At 37.9% G+C, this 23,757-nt stretch overlaps 1 protein-coding gene across 23 annotated transcripts in view; it reads left to right on the top strand.

Annotated features, from left to right (window-relative positions):
• Positions 1–23,757, top strand: part of CDC14A (cell division cycle 14A) — a 176,012-nt gene that overhangs the window by 60,637 nt on the left and 91,618 nt on the right. For 20 of the 23 annotated variants that reach the window (XM_063781289.1, XM_063781356.1, XM_063781316.1 and 17 more), the window contains 1 exon segment: positions 18,882–18,961. The exons of the other annotated variants lie outside the window; for them this stretch is intronic. In XM_063781289.1, the coding sequence (XP_063637359.1) occupies positions 18,882–18,961 (80 nt within the window). 23 annotated transcript variants of the gene reach the window in all.

Raw genomic sequence — 23,757 nt, 5'->3', positions numbered from 1 at the left:
ACTCTTACATATTTTTTTTTCTTCAACTTTTATTTTAAGTTCTGGGGTACATGTGCAGGATGTGCAGGTTTGTTACATAGGTAAACGTGTCCCATGGTGGTTTGCTGCACAGATCAACCCATCACCCAGGTATTAAGCCCATCATTCATGAGCTATTCTTTCTGATGCTCTTCCTCCTCTGAGGCACAGTGTGTGTTGTTCTTCACTATGTGTTCATGTGTGTTCTCATCATTTAGCTCCCACTTATGAGTGAGAACATGCAGTGTTTGGTTTTTTGCTCCTGTGTTACTTTGCTGTGGATAACAGCTTCTAACTCCATTTATGTCCCTGCAAAGGACATGATCTTGTTTCTTTTTATAGCTGCATAGTATTCCATGGTGTATATGTACCACATTTTCTTTATCCAGTCTATTATTGATGGGCATTTAGGTTGATTCCATGTCTTTGCTATTGTGAATAGTGCTGCAGTGAACATACACGTGCATGCATCTTTGTAATAGAATGATTTTTATTCCTTTGGGTATATACCCAGTAATGGGATTCTGGGTCAAACGGTATTTCTGCCTCTAGGTCTTTGAGGAATCGCCACACTGTCTTCCACAATGGTTGAACTAATTTACACTCCTGCCAAGAGTGTAAACATGTCCTTTTCTCCGCAGTCTCACCCGCATCTGTTGTTTTTTGACTTTTTAGTAATAGCCGTTCTCACTGGCGTGAGATGGTATCTCATTGTGGTTTTGATTTGCATTTCTCTAATGATCAGTGATGTTGAGCTTTTTTTCATATGTTTGTTGGCCGCAAATATATCTTCTTTTGAGAAGTGTCTGTTCATATCCCCTGCTCACTTTTCAATGGGGTTGTTTGTTTTTTTCTTGTAAATTTGTTTAAGTTCCTTACAGACTCTGATATTAGACCTTTGTCAGATAGATAGATTGCAAACATTTTCTCCCATTCTATAGGTTGTCTGTTCACTCTGATGATAGTTTCTTTTGCTGTGCAGAAGCTCTTTAGTTCAATTAGATCCCATTTGTCAATTTTTGCTTTTGCTGCAATTGTTTTTGGTATTTTCATCATGAAGTCTTTGCCCCCTGCCTATGTCCTGAATGGTATTACAGAGATTTTCTTCTGGGTTTTTATAGTTTTGGGTTTTACATCTGAGTATTTAATCCATCATTAGTTGATTTTTGTGTAAGGTGTAAGGAAGGGGTCCAGTTTCAATTTTCTGCTTATGGCTAGCCAGCTCTCCCAGCACCATTTATTAAAAAGGCCGTTCTGGCCAGGCACGTTTGCTTATGCCTGTAACCCCAGCATTTTGGGAGGCAGAGGTGGATGGATCACCTGAGGTCGGGAGTTTAAGACTAGCCTGGCCAAGTGGTAAAACCCCGTCTCTACTAAAAATACAAAAAAAATTAGCCGGGCTTGGTGGTGGGTGCCTGTAATCCTAGCCACTCAGGAGGCTGAGGCAGGAGAATCACCTGAACCCAGGAGGTGGAGGCTGCAGTGAGCTGAGATTGCGCCATTGGACTCCAGCCTGGGCAACAAGAGCGAAACTCTGTCTCAAATAAAAAAAAAAAAAAAAGAAAAAGGCAGTCCTTTCTCCATCGCTTGCTTTTTTCAGGTTTGTTGAAGATCCTATGTTTGTAGGTGGGTGGTCTTATTTCTGAGTTCTCTATTCTCTCCATTGGTCTTTGTGTCTGTTCTTGTACCAGTACTGTGTTGTTTGGTTACTGTAGCCTTGTAGTACAGTTTGAAGTCAGGTAGCGTGATGCCTCCAGCTTTGTTCTTTCTGCTTAGGATCATCTTGGCTATTCAGGCTCTTTTTTGATTTCATATGAATTTTAAAATAGTTTTTTTTCTAATTCTATAAAGAATGTCAATGGCAGTTTAATGGGAATAGCATTGTATCTATAAATGACTTTGGGCAGTATGGCCATTTTCACGATATTGATTCTTCCTGTGCGTGAACATGGAATGTTTCTCTGTTTGTTTGTATCCTCTTTGATTTCTTTGAGCAGTGGTTTGTAGTTCTCCTTGAAAAGATCCTTCACTTCCCTTGTTAGCTGTATTGCTAGGTATTTTATTCTTTGTGTGCTAATTGCGAATTGGAGTTTATTCACTGTTTGGTGCTCTGCTTGCCTGTTGTTGGGGTATAGGAATGCTAGTGATTTTTGCACATTGATTTTGTATCCTGAGACTTTGTGGAAGTTGCTTATCAGCTTAAAAAGCTTTTGGGCTGAGACGATGGTGTCTCCTAGATATAGGATCATGTCATCTGCAAACAAAGATAATTTGACTTCTTCTCTTCCTATTTGAATACCCTTTATTTCTTTCTCTTGTCTGATGGCCTTGGCAAGAACTTCCAATACTATGTTGAATAGGAGTGGTGTCTCACTCGTATTTGTATCTCCAGTACTTAACATAGTGTCTGTCTGTGCTATTTTAAAAATTTATATTTATTTTTATTTTTTAAGTTGACTTCATAATTGTACATATTCATGGGATACATACTGATGTTTTTTAAAAATGTACATGTAATGCTTTTATTTAAAAAAATCTTTTATTTTAGGTTAGGGGTACATGTGCAGGTTTGTTGTAGAGGTAAATTTGTGTCATAGGGGTATGTTGTACAGAATATTTAGTCACCCAGGTACTAAGCCTAGTACCCAATAGTTATTTTTTCTGTTCCTCTCCCTCTGCCAACCTCCATCCCCAAGTTGGCCCAAGTGTTTGTTGTTCCCCTCTTTGTGTCCATGTGTTCTCATCGTTTAGTTCCAGCTTATAAGTGAGAATATGCAGTATTTGGTTTTCTGTTCCTGCAATAGTTTGCTAAGGATTATGGCCTCCAGCTCCATCCATGTTCCTGCAGAGGACATGATCTTATTCTTTTCAATGACTGCATAGTATTCCATGGTATATATGTACCACATTTTAAATATCCATTCTACCATTGATGGGTATTTAGGTTGATTCCGTGTCTTTGCTATTGTGAATAGTGCTGCAGTGAATGCACATGTGCATGTGTCTTTATGACAGAATGATTTATATTCCTTTAGGTATATACTCAGTAATAGGATTGCTGGGTTGAATGGTGTTTCTGTTTTTAGGTCTTTGAGGAATCACCACACTGCTTTCCACAATGGTTGAACTAATTTACACTGCCACTAACAGTGTATAAGTGTTCCCTTTTCTCTGCAGCCTCACCAGCATCTGTTACATTTTTTGACTTTTTAATAAAAACCACTCTGACTGGTGTGAGATGGTGTCTCATTGTGGTTTTGATTTGCATTTCTCTAATGATCAGTGATACTGAGCTTTTTTTCTTATGCTTGTTGACTGCATGTATGTCGTCTTTTGAAAGGTGTCTGCTCATGTCCTTTGCCCACATAATAAGGTTTTGCTACATGTAATATATAGTGATCAGAACGGATCCAGGCAATCAGCATATCAATCATCTGACACATTTATAATTTCTTTATGTTGGGTACATTCAATATCCTCCTTCTAGCTATTTGAAACCATATATTACTGTTAACTGTAGTCATCCTACAGTGGTATGGAACACTAGAACTTATCCTATCTATTAATAGCTATAATTTTATATCCTTTGACAAATATCTCCTTATCCCCTGTATTAGTCCTTTTTCACACTGTTGATAAAGACATACCTGAGACTGGGCAATTTACAAAAGAAAGAGGCTTAATGGACTTACAGTTTCACATGACTGGGGAGGCCTCACAATCATGGCAGAAGGTGAAAGGCACGTCTCACATGGCGGCAGATAAGAGAAGAGAACTTGTGCAGGGAAACTCTCCTTTTTAAAACCATCAGATCTCATGAGATTCATTCACTATCACAAACACAGCACGGGAAAGACCTGCCCTCATGATTCAGACACCTCCCATCGGGTCCCTCCCATAACATGTGGGAATTCAAGATGAGATTTGGGTGGGGACACAGCCAAACCATATCATTCCACTCCTGGTCCCTCCCAAATTTCATGTCCTCCCATTTCAAAACCAATCATGCCTTCCCAACAGTCCCTCAAAGTCTTAACTCATTTCAGCATTAACTCAAAAGTCCATAGTCCAAAGTCTCATCTGAGACAAGGCAAGTCCCTTCCACCTATGAGCCTATAAAGTCAATAGCAAGTTAGTTACTTCCTAGATACAATGGGGGTACAGGCATTGGGTAAGTACAGCCATTCCAAGTGGAATAAATTGGCCAAAACACAGGGGCTACAGGCCCCATGCAAGTTCAAAATATGGCAGAGCTGTCAAATCTTAAAGCTCCAAAGTGATCTCCTTTGATTCCATATCTCACATCCAGTCCTGCCCTTGACTCCTGTCACCAAGGTTGCAGTTGCAAGGCTTTCAGTTTGAAATCAACTGCTTGTTAAAACATAGGAATGGACCCATCCTGTTCAAAGAATGTAGGAATATGTGATAACTCTCCTAATAGTTATCAGTTCCTAACAGGAACTGGAGAATCCTTGAATCTCATCAGTTTGAATGTGGTAAAGTATTTATATTCCCTTCAAAAATGTCTGAAATTTTGAGAAATTCATCAGTACTTGCAAGTGAGTTGGAGTTTTAGCAGCAAGCTATGTATTTTATCCAGAGTCAAATTTTAAGTTTTTAGCCTGGGACCTGGGAAACATAGTGAAACCTTGTCTGTATAAAAAATAAAAAAGAATTAACCAGGTGTGGTGGTGCATATCTGTAGTCTCAGCTACTTGGGAGGCTGAGGCAAGAGGATTGCTTGATCCCAAAACTTTGAGGCTGCAATGAGCTGTGATTGTGCTACTGCACTCCAGCCTGGGTGACTGAGTAAGACTCTGGCTAAAAAAAAAAAAGAAAAAAAATTTTTTATTTTAGTTTTTTTTCCCCAAGAAACATATCTTTGAAATGTAATGAAAATAGTGACAAAATGGGGATAACATTTTAAAAGTTTCTAAAATCATTTTTTTTCCAAGACGGAGTCTTGCTCTGTCGCCCAGGCTGGAGTGCGGTGGCACAATCTCAGCTCACTGAAACCTCTGCCTCCCAGGTTCAAGCGATTCTCCTGCCTCAGCCTCCCGGGTAGCTGGATTACAGGTGTATGCCACCACGCCCAGCTAATTTTTGTATTTTTAGTAGAGACAGGGTTTCACCATGTTGGCCAGTCTGGTCTCACACTCCTGACCTCGTGATTGCCTGCCTCGGCCTCCCAAAGTGCTGGGATTACAGGCGTGAGCCACTGTGCCCGGCCAGATATATACATTTTTAACAAAACCCAAAAACATTTGGAATATCCTGGCATTGGGCTGTGTTTAAAAAGTATATTAGACTTTACACATGTGTACTGATGAAAATATTTTACTTCTGAATTAATAGAGGAAATTAAAGTTGTTAAGATCCTTTTATTACAATTAAAATTTGGGGGATTTAACCACGATGGTGATCACCGAATTCTCGCTATTAATTCAATTTAAAAAATTTTTATCTCCCTCCTGCTCCTTTTTATTAAGGAACATTGGTTGATCTAGACCTCAGGTTAAGTACAAGAACTTCAGGATGAGATTGGAGGTCTCTGACTTTTACCGTGTTACTCTAGCAATGCGGAGAATAATTTCTCCTCTGAAGAACTGCTCTGGTAGAGCTGTATAGTGATTTTTTTTTTTTGTTCAGTTATAGGAACCGATACATCTTAGAGAAGATCTCTCCCTGACCTACCTAACCAGCCCACCCTTCTCCACTCCTCATCCTCACCATACTGGTAAACCTGGATAAATTAACTTGTCACAGGAGGCAGAACTGACAGGGCCAAGAGCCTCCTATATTATTGGCATTCCAGTCCTTTGCCTCTACCTTCGCAGCCCTCAGCTTACTTCGACACCCATAGTGCAAGGGAACACTGTTGTGTGAATAACCGCTTACCTCTTTTCTCCTCTATCACTCTTTCTTGTTGTCTCTGTGTACCTTTCCCTCTCCATTTTTGTTTTTGTTTTTCCTACTGGTTCCATCTCTTTCTCCTTCCTGTGTTCTGATCACTTCTCTCCTATTGCTTTAAAAAGTTTTTTTTCTTCAGACAAGAATGAAAGGAATCTCCTATTGGTTTGTTTTTCCTTCCCTTTCCTCCTTTCTTAGTTGGCTGTCGGAGTTTTTTGGGTGTGTGTAACAGAAATTGACTCTGACTTACTGAAGCCCAAAACTTAGTAATGAATTTCCTGGAAGTTTAGTCAAAAGAGGGTAGTAGAGGGCTGCTGTGGCCTTCCCTTCTAATAAAAACTCTTTCTTCATTTTAATGGGAAATAGTATTTTCCTCTCTCCTTTTGTGTGATTCATTTGTTCATTCTTTCATTGAACAAACAGTCATTGAGCACCTGGGCCAGACACCCCTTCTGAGCTCTAAGGATGTGGTAATGGACAAGAGAGAGAAAATCCCTGTCCTGACAGAGCTTAGATTTTGCTGGGAGAAACAAACAAATAAGAGGTCAGTGATAATGGCAAGTTGGTGATGTGCTGGTGACTGGCTGGCTACTTCAGATTGGAAGTTCAGAGATGCCCTCTTTGGGGTGGTGATGCTGATAAAGAGGAAGAACATTCTAGGCAGAGAACAACACATACAAAGGCTTTAGAGTGGGAATGAACTAGGAAAGGCTGAGGAACCAAGACAAAGCTGCTGTGGCTAAAAAGGCTATAATGCAGGCGATGAGGCCAAAGTCTCTGCCAGGGCTTGTATGTGAGAGCAAGTTCGAATTTTATTCTTCGTGACCTGTGGGTCTCTTACGGAGCTGAAATGACCTGATGTACACTTAAAAACACTTTAAAAACTCACCTTTTAGAATGTCACTTGAAGCTCTCCATGGTACAGTTATCTGTATTGTTCCGATTTCTCTTATGCTACTCTGCCATAATGCTCTGATTACTTAACCTTTAAAGGTTTTTGTGAGGAGTACTTAAAGTGGGGGATCTCCTGGGATTAGATCTGAAATGATATACAAGGGATATGCCATGAGGTCAGGAACATACTTGCTTTGTTCTTGGTATTATCCATGGTGCCTGGTACTGGTAAGTCTTTGCTGAATGAAGAAATGAATTACCTGGTGTGTAGAACTGTGGAAAGCTCTCTGCTTTTCTCCTTTTCCTTCCTCCTTCTTCATTTTCCTTACTACCAGGAAACCTGCCATTCAAGTCTTGTTGCTCATAGGAAGATGGGGGTGAGAAATTGCTGGCCAGGGTGAAGGGGGGCTGTTTTCTGGAAGTAGTGAGGTCTGCCTACAGTAGTGAGCCAGAATAGGAGGGAAGTTCCCAGTTACTGCAGGGAAGGTGGGTGAACTTCCTGTATGTTTTTAAAATATATATTATATATATAAAATACATATATATTATTATATATATAATATATATAAAATATATATAAAATACATATATATTATTATATATATAATATATATATAAAATATATATATTATATATAATATATATAATATATATATTTTATATATATATAGTATGTATGCAATAGATCTGTTGATTGGGTTTGAATTACTTTTATTTAAGCTGTAATTGTTTCAGTTCTGCTGTTTGTGGAAGTTAGTAAGCTAAAGTATGTAGGGAACATGTTTACTTAAAAAAATCTATGCACATTTAAGAACGATTAATTCTGCAGCTACTTGGGAGGCTGAGGCAGGAGAATCACTTAAACCCGGGAGATGGAGGTTGCAGTGAGCTGAGATCGTGCCACTGCGCTCCAGCCTGGGTGACAAGAGCGAAACTGTCAAAAAGAAAAGAAAAAAGAAAAAAGGATGATTAATTTCTGTTATCTTCTCGAAGGACAATACTGTCATGTGGCACATGTTTGAACAGTTGGGGCTAATGCACAGAAAAATTGCCACAGAATCTTTTTTGCAAACACCTGACTGATGGGCAAAACTCTTGTTTCTCCTGCTTTCTCTAAGCAACAACTCTTGTAAATACTGGAAGAGAACAACCAGTTCCTTGTTTGTGTGCATTGTTAGTTTTCTATTCTTCGGTGAGTTCAAAGAACAGTAGCTTACAAGTTACTATGATTCTAGACCTGAGATTCAGTTCACATGCTTTGTGGCTTTTGTGTTAGAAGTTTGGATAACATCTCACCTGCAAACTTCCTGAAATTTGAAAAAGAATAAGATGACTATATATGAAAAGGCTTCTTAAAATTTTAATTTTAAAAACAATTCTATGTACAGTTCCTTAAGTATATACTCTAGTTACTAAAATAAATACATTGGGTTGCTGGTCTACCACCTTCTCTCTTCGAGGAGATCACAGACTGCCTAAAGTTGCCATAAGTACATGGGAAGCAACCCCCACAAGTTGGGTTCCATCCCTGGCAAGTTTGGTAGGCTTCCTCCTGTTATTCCCAGAAAGTTTATGATCTTTCTTGTTCACTTTTCTCCTCAATTACTTTCCTTCCAGTGACAGCAAGAAAATTTCCTCTCATATTTGCCCTGCTTTCCACTGCCTCAGATTTGAAATCAGCTGTAATCACAATGCCAAATACTGAGGAAAGTTATGCATTTTGAAGCAGAATTGTATATAATTAAGTACCAATCAAAACATTAGAAATAATTCAGGGTTCACTTTAAAGCCATTATAGATGTATTCCTTGATTTCTTCAAGTTTTTCTAATTTAGCTTTCCCTCAAGTATTAGCATTGAGGGAAGATAATTAACTTAAGAAACTAACACACTTACTTAATTATTTTAGTTTTAATTTTGAAAATAGTGTCTTCTACTACATTTTATTTTAGATATATGATTTTAATGATAATAGTGAATATATTATCATTTTTGGACTAGCTTAGGAAACTTAAAATCCTAAGATTTTGTCTTTGGGAAAATATTTCCAGAAGTCAAAATATTATCCTTGGCAAGGCACAATGGCTCATGCCTGTAATCCCAACACTTTGGAAGGCCAAGGCGGTAGGATTGCCTGAGCCCAGGAGTTCGAGACCAGCGTGGGCAACATAGTAAGACCCCATCTCTACTTTAAACAACAACAACAGAAAACAAAACAAAACAAAAAACCCCATATTATCTTTTACAGATAAATGTTTGGACTATAATGTATTTGCAATTTAAAGACTTTCTATAATTGCTAACAGGTGTTAAGAGGATTTAAACATCCAGTCCTGGTCTGTTACAGTGGATCTGCGTCACCATCTTCATTACAAAGTTATGGTTCTTTGCCTTATAAACTTGATCCAATTCAGTCCTGGGTTTAAATAACATACTTTTTTTTCATTTTCTTTCTTCATTTGGAAAGTTTTATGAAATGAAGCTCATGATATACCCAGAAGTAAGCAGTGAAACTCAGCACCAGGAGTTTTTAACATGAAACCATTCAGTTTGGGAGTATGTATTATTCAAGTGATATTCTGGAGTGAGTCTGTTTTTGCGTTTTATATAAGGACTACCTTTTGATGATGAATGATAAATGTTCTACAGGGTTATATTTATCTGCATGTTGTAACATAACAGTATTTTGCTCAGCTTGCGTAAGACTAAGGGACTGAGGTTATTTTGGGGCGACACATTTTCTCCTTTCCCCCATTAACGTGTCCTTTTAGGTTTCTGTGTGTTAAGAACATTGGCTTGGTGTTTCCTTTGTTTGCTTTATAAGGGGTTGGACTAGTTTACTGTCACACAACCAGCTCAGTGAGGTCTATGCTGGTACATGAACTCACCTCAGGCAGAAGAGAAGCATTGTGTCACTGAGACAATGCTAGCAAGAGATGTGCATTTGTGCTGGCTGTAGCTGTCAGTTCTGGAAGGATATCTTTTTAGGCTGATTATGAAAATTCTGGTTGTAATCAAATTAGATGGGAAGACACACATGGCTAATATTGTCTGCCATTCTCCCTAAATTGCCCATCAAAAAGCTCCCACTGGTTTCACTCTAATTATACCCATGAGAGGGGTGAGAGAGTATTTCTATTCTAAACGAATTGTCAAATAAACATTGTTGACTGTATGTTAAATCCCAGCTTCAAATTAAACTGTAAAGAGATGTCACATGAGGGTATTTCAGAGCAAACAGCACCTCAAACAAAAAACATACTCATTTCTAGACCTCATTCTCATGAGGATTCAAATACTGAAAATTGTTAAGTATTTTTAGGGTAGAAATAAGTGATGTCTATAGAGACCTGATGTCAGGTTCTGCTTAACTTCTATGATTAGCCTTGCCTCCATATTTGTTAAGCAGATATATTGTCTTATGCTTTGCTGACTTCATAATCTGTGATTTATAATGGACTCAAAACTTGAAGAACAGGAAGAATGACTTTCTTTTACAACATGTTCAACCAAAGACTGTAGGAAACAAAAGACATTCATTCTTACTCTGTTTTAATTAGACTATTTAGCATGATAGATTTAAAATAGACTGAATATAATACAAGTTTTAAATACAGTTGTGTTTCTGATTTGTAATCAGACTGACTTTCCTAATTCATATGTGATTAACATTGAATATTTCTATTTCCACAAGCAATTAGAACAAAGTGGAATTGTTTATGCATTTGAGAAATGTATAACTTTTTCCTATTTTTTAAAAATTATAAAGTTGAATGTAGATATTGTTTTCTGAGTCACTGGATATAATGGGAGGAAATGATTAAGAAAATAATGTTGCTAAAAATAACAAAATTAAACAATTTGTTTGTGTTTGTGTATCACAATTAATGCTGTCTTTAGGAAAAAACAGTTTATAAATTAAGTGCCCTGACATTTAAGAAGTCTGAGAACCAAGTTTTGGGAGCCAAGGAAGAGACTTTAAAAGTTTTATGTTTCAGCTTTTTGCAGAGTTTTTTGCCTTGCAGTGCATTTTTATGATAGACTTCTGTTTCTATGCTGGACTTCTTTTCATGGACTTGTGTGGTTCATTCTTTGCAGGTAACTGGTGAGTGCTTTCCTTTCCTAAAAACAAATCCAACTTGGGAATCTAATTCTTTTGTTCATGAGACATTCAAATAGAAAAAATGAATACAGTGCTAATAACAGTAACTCGCTTCTTATTTCATGTACTTTGTTGCAGAAAGACATGGCCCACCTCAGGGATCTTCTGATATTTTGATAATGGGTTTGGTAAAGCAGGGACCAGTGGCATTTATTTTATGGATGTTGATACTAAGGCATCAGGAGACTAGGGAGGCTGTTTAAAGAGACAGAACTGAGAGTAGGATCAACATCTGTACTCTATAATCAGAGGGTTGAACTAAATCATGGTCTTATTAGGGACATTTACAACCTCATATTCTGATGTTTGTATACGTAGACGGGCTTTAGGGTGAAGGTGCGAGAAATAATAACAGTGTGGGTCCAGATTGACCCAGAGACAGATGGTGGAAAGGAAAAAAAACATTTTGGGACCAAAGTTTATCTCCTTTTTGTTGTCCCTTGCTGTAGAAGAGCTATGTGCTAGATATAATTTTGAGCACTTTACATACATTATTAATTCATTTATTCTTCCCAACAAACAACCTTATGTGATAGTTACAATTATTATCCTCAGTTTATACCTAAGGCAATGGAAGCATAGAGGGTTAGTTTCATGCCACTAATGGGGAAAGAACCTGTGTCTATGTCATGCTTCCCCTCGTATAAAACGCCCACTATTTGTGCAATCGTCCATCATTTTTTGAGTGTGTGCTACATGCCAGGCATAGTGTTGAGTCCTGCAGATAAAAAAGAGATGGAAACCTTGCTGTCATTAGTCTTACAGCCTACTTGGGGAGACAGGCTCAATCAAATAACCACAGAAACAAACTGGTATACGAATTTGAAGGAGAAGGCAGAGAGCTTTGAGAACATAAGGCAGGGGCCTGATCTTATTGGGTTGCCAAAAAGACTGTCTCACTTTAGAGCTGTGATCCCAAGGAAATGGAGGAGGTGGCATCTAAACACTGCGATGATGCAAGGTAGGCTCAGGTTGAGTCTGGTCACTTCATAGGCCATTCCCAGCCCCCTTTAGAGTCCTTGAAATCAGTGTCTTTAAGCTCCATAATGGAGATTTCAGACTATCCCTGTGCCCTCGTATATGTGCAGGTTCCTGTGCAAATTGTAAGCGTTAAGTAAATATATATGCTGATTGAATTACAGTCATCTGTGGTGATTTGTGCTCTGTTCCACCTCCTGCTGGCTGCGTTGTATCCCATGTTGGAAGTGGCTGAGTGTGGCTTCAGAATAGACACAGAGGAAGTGGGAGAGTGAATATTTGGATCAGGGAGTATGCCTTGACTAAATACTTTCTATAAGCAAATACTAATCATATGACCTAGAGCTTTTATTTTTTAAAATCAGTCTATTGCTTTCTCTTGAAGCACATCATTGGTGAATTGACTCTATTTGGCTTGATGCTTTCATACAACTGGGCTGAGAAAGTTAATTTTACCCCTCTTTTGGGCATTCCCACTATAGTTGTAGTGATATAGTCTTTTAAAATCTCATTCACCAATTATTAATTAAGCTGAATTAACCCTTTTGGGTAGATGCATTCTTATCCTTATATGTTTAAAGTAGCTGTTCATTAAACATTGGTTTTTTGCTGAGCATCTATCTGACAGGAGGCATCTGAAGGTTTATAAAGGTATGGGAAGCTTGGTTACTTGAGCTCCAGAAGCTTTCCACTTTAGTCTAAAGGAAACTAATTACAAAAGAGCTGTGAGGGGCCCATCAGGATGTGCTTATGAGTTTCTATGAGGGAGCCAGACTGACTATGTGACCTTGAGCAACTAATTCTCAGTGCTTTTCCTGTAAAATGAAAATGGGAATAATAATGGAACCTAACTTGGGGTGATGTGAGGATTAATGAACCAAGTTATGTACAATGCCTAGAAGAGTGCCTGGCACATGGTATATACTGTTAACTTTTTGTTTTTATTGTTGTCATTATTGTGATCATTATCACCTATAGTTGAGTGTCATATTCTGGAGTCTAAAGGGTAAGGGAAAAGGTTCTGAGTTGGAGAAGAAAGGCATCATGGGACATAGTATTTGAGTTTAGGTCTAATGAAATATAGGTCTAATAGGTAGAAATGGCGAGGAAAGTATTCCAGAAAAACAACAACAACCTCAAATACCAGAGATATCCGGTATGTTTAGGGAAGGGTGAGGAGTCCAGGCTAGCGGGTAGGGTTCATTTGAGGAAAAATGACAAATTTACCTGAAAAGGCAGGCTGGGACAATATCTTGGTGAAGGGTTGGCAGTCTAGACTGGGCTTTTTGAGCAGGGTTGAGACTTTCCGAGCCCTGCTCTGGAACTACTGGAGTAGGCAGGAGGTGGAGGCAGAGAGAAATGGTGTTAGTCCTAGAGTACAGTGATAAGGGTTTGGATAAGGGTTTGAAATAACGTGATGATGATTGTCATGGAAGAAAGGTCCAGGTAGTTCACTGCGGAACTAATGAAATTTAAGACTCAGGGCCTTTTCTTGCTTAGTTCCGTCTCTCAAGCTGTTGAAGGGAAAAATTTTTGTAAAATTTGAAAAGATGTTTGTATCCTCCATCTTTGCTCCCCAAATGATGTGTTTCAGGCTCCCAAACCTGGATCTACGCCATAATTGAAAGAGACTGTGGATGGCCAGGAGTGGTAGCTCACGCCTGTAATCCCAGCACTTTGGGAGGCTGAGGCGGGTGGATCACTTGAAGCCAGGAGTTTGAGACCAGCCTGGCCAACATGGTGAAGGCCTGTCTCTACGAAAAATACAAAAAAATAGCTGAATGTGGTGGTGTGTACCTGTAGTCCTAGCTACTTGGGAGGCTGAGGTGGGAGGATGGCTTGAGCCTTGGGGGTGGAGGTTGTAGTGAGCTGAGATTGTGCCACTGCACTCCAGCCTGTGTGACAGAGCCAGACCCTGTCTAAAATAAAATAAATAAAAAGAGAGAGACTGACTGTGACTGTGAAGAGATAATCAGTCTGGGTATTGACTTGATGTGGCTATCACGTGATGGAGAGGCCAAGGTCAAAGATGACTTTTGAGATTCTGGGTCTGGCTGACTGGGAGGAACCCCTCATGAGAAAGGGGGATGTTGAGAGCAGCCAGTTAGGGTGCAGTAGTTTCAAGCCAAGTGAGTGCTCTGCACTGGTTAGCTTCACCAGTAAAAGAAACATTTTCTTCTTACATCTGCCCACCCCCATCCTCAATTGCAGTTTTGCAAGCATGATAATTGTAAGTTACATAGTGCTAAGGAAAGGACTCAGCATTTCTGCTGATTAATGGGCTTCAGCCCAAAGCACACATCATAGTGATGTCTTTGTAATGTCCACAGTTAGTATTCTGTGTATTCTAAACCTAGTTGTCTGAAACTTGTAAATGGAGTCTCTCCTTTTTTGGCATAAGTCTTCCATATTTGGTAAATCATAGTGCTTTAAGACTATTTTAAAGTTGTAACATCAGTTTTCTGGAAATTGTATTTTGAAGGAATTTAATTGACTAAGACATGGTTGGAATGTTAATTTCAAAGCTATCGTGCCAATGTTCCAGTGGCAGCACCTACCTGGGAAAGGCTATTGTCAGCATTTGTTTCCTCTTTTTCACACAAGTAAAATATTAAACAAATAAAATTGAAGAATACTCTTTCAGATGGCCAAATTGAATCCTCAAGAGTATTTTCACTTTCCAAGTCACAAAATATAAATATAATTAATGTAGGGGCACAGATTTCACTTTTAAATATATATATATACACATATATATATACATATATGTGTATATATATATATATAGTGTGTATGTGTGTGTGTGTTATGCTTTGCTGAAAAGGTTTTTTTTTTTTTTTTTTTTTTGGAGGAAAAATAGCACCTAAAAACAAAGCTAAAAACATAGTAAAGTTTGAGGCAAATGTCCCCAGAGAAAGATCATTAGCAAATTCATGACCCAGAGTCTGGTTGAGACTTCTCTATGAAGCCATTTATTGTTTTAAGAATCTCCCCTTGTGTATCAGAGAGGTTGAATTATCTGAGTAGAGAAATATAGTTGTAAATTCCAAAATGCTTCAGAAATTCACATATTATTTTGGAGCAGGTATTAAGGATTTAATGACTGCAGGATTTAGTTTAAAAAAATGATTTAGAAGTATTTGCAGATGAATTCTAAGAGGATTCTATATAACTTCTCATGTTGGTCTGGTGTTCCTCTATAAAATTAGTACAGACTTGATATTTGTTACATTGTTTCTCACGGTGTAGTAAACACAAATATTTAAAATTATAAGAGTTATGCATTTTAATATTCATTTATGTATAGACTCAGTGGCAGGTTTTCCCATTTATAGCAATGATATAAAACATTTTACATCAAATTGATTTAAGTCAAAAGTAAATGTGTGTTTAAAAAGAATGAATGGTAGTACATGGTGGTACCTATGGCAGAAGTTGGGAAAGTGCATGATTAACTAATGGGCAACATTGGCTTACTGGTAAACAATATAAATTGTGCTGGTTTGTAGTAGGGTAAATTTTATTATGCTGTTTAATAAAACCTCATAGCTGTTGATAATATATATGTTAAGATACTGGCTCTTTAAGAAGCTTTATTAAAGAAACTAAAAGTTATTTAAGTTCTTGGTACCTGGAAGTTAATTAAACAGAAAAAAGTCACTTTAATTGGGTGACTCCTGCTCAGTTAAAAATAAAAGTATATGTTAAATGCTATATTATTAATATGGTTTCTAGGACTTCTTGGCAAAAGTAGGGCAATTTTATCAAAGTCGTGCATGTACCACCCACTAAAATGATGTGGTACACCAAACATTATCAGTGCAAATGCTTTTGTTAAGTTGTATTAGTCAAAAGTTTGGGGAAAGTTCTGGTTTGGGTTTATATATGTTAATAGCTAGCGAGAAAAGTAGACAGCATATTCTTTCTTTCCCCTTAGGAGCACAAGAGAAAAAATCAAGATATTTAGAAGATGCTTTGAAATTAATTTCATTCAGAAAATATTTTTATGATTCTGCTGAGAGAAGGCAAAAATATTTTTAGAAATATTAGAATATCTGGCAACAAATTTTCGAGCATTAAATATGGATTTTATTTTTAGAAAGAGTACACATTTAACATTGCATAACTAATTTACTTACTTCACATTTAAAAAACAGATTTGTGTATGTCTGTGAAAAAGACAATGTGTTGATAGTAGAAATATAAGGTAGAAAGTTCCTCTTTCTCCTTCTGATCCTTCCCCTGCCCTTTTCCTCAAATGTGACTACAAACTGTTAACAGTTTGAAGTCACCTAAGTTTTAAAATCAAATGGAATGAAATGGCATTTAGGAACTTGAAGAGTGGAAACCTTTTTTCCAGACCTATGCTACCAACTGAGTTTATATTTTCAGGCAGATATGATGAAATTGCTGTGGGCTTTGGAGTCAGCCCACTGTTCGAATTCTGTTTTCATCCTAGAGCAACAATGCGAGTTTGGAAAGTTCCTTACCTTTCTTACTAAATGTCACTTTTCTTCTGAGCTTTAATCTAGCCTAGTCTGTCTCTCTTCTCTCTCTCTTTTTAATAAGCAGACATGTCTAAGAAGATCTGGCATAAGAATATGTGACATATTTTGTCCTGGAAAAATCGAATTTGGTATTTTAATGACCCAGCATGCATTCATGCAGTAATGTACTCACTCGTCAGGAGAACATTTCCCCACTTCGCCCAAATACCTGCCTTCAGGTTGTGAAAGGTCAACCTGTAAAAGATGCCCCAGGAATCTCCTGGAATTTAGATGGCCTCTGTTGGGTTTCACTTTGCACTTATTAATAATTGAGCACTGGGATAAAAATAAAAACAAAGGGTCTCATCTTGCAGTGTGAGAACATGGGCCATGTGTGCTAAGTCATGCAGGTAAGATGAGGAGCAAAGCCCTGTGGGGTAGCCAATCTAAAGAAGCATTCCATGTGGGCTGGTGCCTCCCTCTTGCAGAATGACTCCCTCCAAATTAAAGGGAATTAACGTAATTGCTCCTGGGGAGGAAAATGCATTTTTGCTTTTCAAAGGTTGTTGTCTAAGCTTTAATTATCTAATCCACACACAGAAGCTTTCTACAAGCAGCCCTCCCTTTTAGCAACCAGTCACCTTTCAAATACTGCAGCATCTTTAGGCTTAAGAAATCACTGCATTATAACCAATTCTGTTATATAACCTACCCCTTAGGGTACAGTAAAACCTGTTGTAATGTTGGTTACTGAAAATGGTCTTTAGAGCTAGTGTTGGTTTAAATGGAGTTTTGTAATTATTTGAGCTGCAACTAGAGTGACAATTCTCCATTTTTAGAATCTGTGCCTCTTGTCTGGCAGCACTTTTAGTTATTTCCTTTCTATTGCTTTTTGTTTCACACTCAATAAGCTTTGGTTGGTGTGTGCTTTATCAGACCTTCATGTTTACTTGCCAAATGAATATGGGGTTTTGTTACTAAAGTTAGTATTTTTAATCTATTTATTTTATTTTTCTTTCTTTAGAAAACTCAGAATGGACTCGTTTTCTAGTCCTGAAATATTAATAAGTAAACATGTAATATATTCCTAGTGAAATAGCTTAAAGCTCAAAGAAGGTTTGTAAGTAGAGGAAAACCCTACTGTTAAGAACCAAGACTCTGCCATTCTTGTCATTGAAATGCATAGGGTTTTGATGTTGGGACATACTAAGGAAATAGTGCCACTAATTTTAGGTAGAGAAGATTGTAGGAATTAAGCTCGTTTCTGACTATAGAGGAAAAGGACCAAGGCCATCGGCTCAGAATTAAAAAATTTAATTGCTCTTGGAGTAAAGTTGAACTCTCCCAGTGGTTTGTATTGCTCTTCACATTCCGGCCACTGCCTGGTTTTCTCCCGCCCCCTGTCCTCTTCTCTCAGTCCTAGCCACACTGACCTCCTTTTCCTCCAACTTACCGAGCTCTTTCCTATCTCAGGGAACTTGTCTTTGTCATTCTCATGCCTGGATAGCCATTCCTCCTTCCCCTTAGCTCTTCCTGTGGTTCTCCCCATCTAGAGTCTAGATCTTACCCTGAACATCACCCAGAGACCCCTCCCTGACTACCTTGACTCAGGTAGCTGCTTTCCAGGCCCCTGTTTATTTCCTTTTCAGCATTTACCTTAGACTGTATTTATTTTTGTTGATTATTGTCTTTGCCCCACAAGCATAAATTCTATTAAGGGAGGTGCCAGTACCTGATACAGTGCCTGGCATATACTATATACTCAGTATCTATGTATATTACCTGGGAGTTGTTCACTGGTTTTAAGGAATCCTTTTTTGTTTGTGTCTTTAAGATTAGTTCATCTTGTTGGACCAGAGGGATTTAAGTAGCTTTGGTATCAAAATCCAAGATAATATGTTTTCCAATACTCTTACCCATACACATTTTCACCCATTTTATTGTGATTTTATTGAGTGTCTAGAGAGCAACACTGGCTTTCCTCAAGAGTAGGCAGAAAATTCAGTAGATACCCCATGGATATTGTGCTCACTGTGAGAAGTCTTTCAAAATTTACCAGGCACTGAAATAACTCACCTCAGGTCTTCGATGAAGGTCAAGGAGGTGTGCATTGATCTTTGGTGAGCACACGGTATATTATGAGGGTACAACTGTCCCTGCCATTGTGTCTGTTCAGTGTGCCTTTGTAAAGAGCCTGGGATGGCCTCTTCATGGATCTGCCCTCTGTCTCTAAGCTTACCCATGGAGAAGACAAAGGCTGCTGCGCAGCTTCGTGCTGAAAAGGAAATGTTGGCAAGTTGTTGCTTTGTAAAGATCAACACTATCACCGTAACAGTTGTCACTCAAAGTGGAGGAAGTGAAATGCAAATTTGGTGAGTAATTAGTTTTGTGTCATTCTTGGGTGTTCTAAATGTTGCTATTTATCTGTCTTAGGTAATCTATTTAAAGAAGACACCAGAAGAAGCCTACAGAGCACTCCTGTCTGGCTCAACCCCCCCCTATCTTCCATTCAGGTATAACTCCTGGTGAGACTTGGGTTAAACTTTTGCTACAGAGCTGGACACTTTAGAGTTGGGTTGTAGTGTTTTTTAATTGTCTTAAGATAATAACCATTATGTTATATGGAATGAAATGAGATGGTAGTTTTTATTATTTCATTTCGTAGAGTTTTATCCCCCTAGCTAGCAAGAATAAAAGAGCTTTCTTCTTGTAGGAATTTATTTTTTTCTTTGAATCCTTTCTATATCTTTACAGTTTATGTCAAGCACAAAAAGTGCCTCATTTATAAGCTAATAATCATGTCAAGATTTGTTGGATTTCAGTAATCTACATCATTGATTCATCCATTCATTCTTTCATTTCATAAGCAGTGATTGAGCTCTGGTCACATGTCAGAGGCTGGGGATATAGAATAAGACCCTCTAAGATTCTTCAGGAGCACCTGTTTAGTGGGGACCCTAAATCACCAGTTTGGCACACAAATCTGACTGGCATCCCCAGGAAGCCTTTCTCTCATTACTGTGTTTTCTAAGTATCATCAAAAGAAGATCTTTTAAAAATTTGGGGTGAACTTGAGCTCATTTAAAAAGTAGAAGGGGACTGGGTGCAGTAGCTCATGGCTGTAATCCCAGCACTTTGGGAGGCTGAGGCCGGTGGATAGCTTGAGCCCAGGAGTTCGAGACCAGCCTGGGCAACATGGTGAAACCCCGTCTCTACTAAAAATATGAAAGTTAGCCAGGCATAGTGGTATGTGCTTGTAGTCCCAGCTACTTGAGAGGCTGAAGTGGGAGGATCGCTTGAGCCTGGGAAGTCAAGGCTGCAGTAAGCTGAGATCGCCCCACTACACTCCAGCGTGGGTGACAGAGTGATACCGTTTCTCAAATACATACATACATACATACATACATACAGTAGAAGGGACCATACATCAAAACTCCCATAACACTTACCTCTGCTAGAATTGTGAATGATTCTAATATTTTTGCCTTTTTTGCTTGTGTGTCCAAATCTGCAAGCATGTGTATTGCTTATTGCTTATTATTGTTATATTACCATAATTAACCAACACAATGAGCGAAAGGAATGGGAGTGACTGAGAAGACTCTGCTTGTCTGTCTTCCTCATTCTGCTGTAAACTCTCAGAGGGCAGGCCCCAGTGCCTTATACTTAAAAGCACTTTTAGTAAATATTTGAATGAATACATTAAGACTAAATCCCTTAAGAGTCAAGGGATTCTTATTCTGCTTCTGAGATCACAGGAGGTAGCTGTTAGGGTAAGACATGGGGAGGGAAGAAGCAACACGTATTGTGCTTAATTAAAGTGAAGTCAAGGAGTAAGGCCTTGGGATTTGGACCCTGAGGGGAAAATATTCTGAATCAACCTAGAGTCTGAGGTAATCAGCCGTGGAAGGGCAGATAAAAAATGGCAGATAATGTAGATGAAAGTTTTAATGGTGAAGACAAAGCTTATTTTTCCTTCCACTTCTAATGGCTCCTATACTTTGAAAGTCCTTTGTAAAATATAATCCTATTTTTTCAGAAAGGGGTAATAATGCTGATAATTCTAAGTTCTAAGCAAAGTGGTTAGGAGTATATACTTTGGAGGCAGAGAAACTTCAGGCAGTTTGAAGCCTCATTCTGCTTCTTGCTATCTGTAGTAAATAAGTATCTTGGACAAATTACTTATCCTCTCTCAGCCACAGTTTCCTTATCTGTAAAATGGCTTCAGGTCTAAACTAAGGATCGAATGAAGTAATAAATTTATCCTTCTACCTAGTGCAATGTTTGGTTTTTGTTTTTCTTGTTGTTAGCATTATACTATTATTATTGTTAGTAACATAATTAATAGTAATAGTAATTATTATTACAGGGTCTTACTCTGTCGCCCAGGCTGGAGTGCAGTGGCACACTGCAACCTCTGCCTCCTGGGTTCAAGAGAATCTCCTGCTTCAGCCCCCTGAATAGCTGGAATTGGAGGCCCCCACCACCATGCCTAGCTAATTTTTGTATTTTTAGTAGAGATGGAGTTTTGCCATGTCGGCCAAGCTGCTCTTGAACCCCTGGCTTCAAGTGATCCGCTTGCATCAGCCTCCCAAAGTGCTGGGATAAAGGTGTGAGCCATTGCACCCAGTCAAGAACTAGAATTTTTAAATAATAATACCAGAATAGAAGAAAAGATAGTAAGATAATTAATACTACTTAACATAGAATTGATTTCAATTCTACATAAATACTAAATTTATAGCCTATTTTTCAAATATTTTTCACTCAAATACTTTTATGTAAATATTTGAAAATATAAATACATTAACATAGTTCAGAAATTTAAAAAATCTATATAGGAAGGTTTAAGTGAAAATTATCCCTCCCATCCTTGATCCTCATCTGTCTAGTCCTTTCCAGGTAACTTCTGGTATTAGTTGATTTGATATCAGTCTAGAATTTCTTTATGCACGTATAAGTAAATGAAGATATGCACCCATTTCCTACTAAAAATATGCCTTTGAATGTAACTCTAAGTTCTATATTTTTGATATCTTAGGATACCAAGAGTTGTATTTACATTAAGCTTCATTTCTAAATCTGGAATCTTCATAAACCATACATTTGAAACAGAAAATACCACAAAGTAGTGCATTTATAATTTAGTGAAGAATTTAGTTGAAAGAATACTACTAGTTTTCTGGAAACTTAATTTTTTTATTATGCTAAGATAAGATGTGAGTTGTTTTTAGTCTACAGTTCAGGCCAACTAAGACTAATGGACTTCTATCAAGAATCATCCTCATACTAAATTCTGGGCAGCCATCATTGCATTGGCCTTCATTATAATCTGGGTTTTATTATCACCAGGTTTAAAAAAAAATCCCATTTCTTATGAAATTACACTTTTGTCTTCATTGTCTAGATTTTTTCAACTGCTGATATATTAACACTTTTAATTAAAAATGAGAAGCCTTAAAGGAATTTCTATTTGGATGTAATTGTTTTATTATTTAAAATTTTTTAAAAATGAAGATGATTTTGAAGGCTTGTTGAAGGTGTGGTTGGTATGTTCATATACACTTTTCACTGAAATGTCTGTGTTCCCATTTGTGCCATATATTTTAGTTTCTTTCTAATAAAAGAGTTTTATGGCTACTGTGAATTTAAATAATGCTGTTTTTCAAATTTTTTTCACTTTGCAAACATTTATCTGAGCAGTCACTTCTGTAAAGCCTTCCTCATTTTTCTGGAGAGGCTTGGCAGGTCCTTTGCCTGTGATTCCCTATTACATTTTATGTATTACAAGGCTACATGCAACGTTAAAGCAAACACCTTGTATTATAATTATTTGTTTGCATGGCTGACTCTTCTCTTGAGGGCTGTGGTTGGTTCTTTTCCTATTGTGTCCTGAGGGAGCAAGTATACTAAAATATATTTATTGCTTTTTCAGTGCCAGTCACTGTGATAGTCCTATGGATCAAAAGATGTTTAGGACAACTTGGTACCTGCTGCAGGAGAGCTCAGTGTATAGTCTGTATACATGTATAGGTGTATAAAACCATTACAGTGCTTTGTTAGAATTAGGAGAGAGGTGTTATGGGAATACTGAGGAAGGAGGTTTAACTCTGAAATGGGGGAGTAGGAGAAGATGTTAGGAATAGGCCCCATGGAATGCCTTTCATGTTAGGATGAAAACTGGAGAACAGCAATTCAGGCACTGATTTTAGGTGCTATGTTTATTTATTCGTATGGCATAGGTTGTATAATGGTATGTTAGGTAGTATATATAATACGAAGTTCACAGTATGGGTACATTATTATAACCAAAAGGATGATCTGATTTTATTCCTACTTAGATTCTGTTCACCTAGTTAAAATTAACAAAAAATGAGAATTGTGTAGCTTTAACTGCCTATTCTTGATTAAATTAAGTATAGTTGACTTTAGAGATAGTTGAATTTCTGGCTTGTGTGACAGCAATGAGTGTTGTGATGTCACTTGTGAGTCAGTCTTAGGATGTTCTGTTGAATTGGAGGGTAGGTGTGTCAAAAACTGTATTCACTTTTACTGAGAATAGCCAATGTGTTGATTAAGAGTGACTTTAGGTGAAAATCAGGGGAAAGGGGTGTTTTTCATCTACCTTAATTCTTTGAGTCATCCATTTTCAGTGTTGGCTTGGCAGTTAGCCTTCAAGGGAACAAGAGACCTTTCAGTTCTGGGGTCAGACTCAGCAGAGTTTGAATTGACAAACTGGGTATGAATCTTTTTAGGTTCTCTTCCTTTCAGTGTACTACTAAATTATAGTGTATACTATTGAGCAAACAAAGTCATATTAATCTCAGCTTGTCTAAAACCCCAGGAGACCAGTGACCCTTAGTGGAATGTCCAGATTGTTTTCATGGCAGTCAGTGGCAGTGGTTTTCAAATCTACATTGTTGGTGCTCACAAAACAGTATTTGTGAAAATTTAAAGTCCCACAAAACATTGAAAAGATAACCAATCTAAATTGTACAATTCTTATTTAAGATGTCTCTTGTGCTTTTAAATTCATTTTATACTTATTTCTTTGTTTATTGGTCCATATGTATCAGATTGGTAAGTTTTTTAGTATTGGTGATAATTCCTAAATCTCCTAAAAGCCAGTTTTTAAAATGACATATAGGCCGGGCGTGGAGGCTCACGCCTGTAATCCCAGTACTTTGGGAGGTGGGCGATCACTTGAGGTCAGGAGTTCGAGACCAGCCTGGCCAACAAAGTGAAACCCTGTCTCTATTAAAAATACAAAAAAAAGTAGCCAGCCATGGTGGCATGTGCCTGTAGTCCC

This window comes from Pan troglodytes, chromosome 1, assembly GCF_028858775.2.
Source record: "Pan troglodytes isolate AG18354 chromosome 1, NHGRI_mPanTro3-v2.0_pri, whole genome shotgun sequence".
Lineage (NCBI taxonomy): Eukaryota > Metazoa > Chordata > Mammalia > Primates > Hominidae > Pan > Pan troglodytes.
This window is presented reverse-complemented; position numbering and strand designations above follow the sequence as displayed.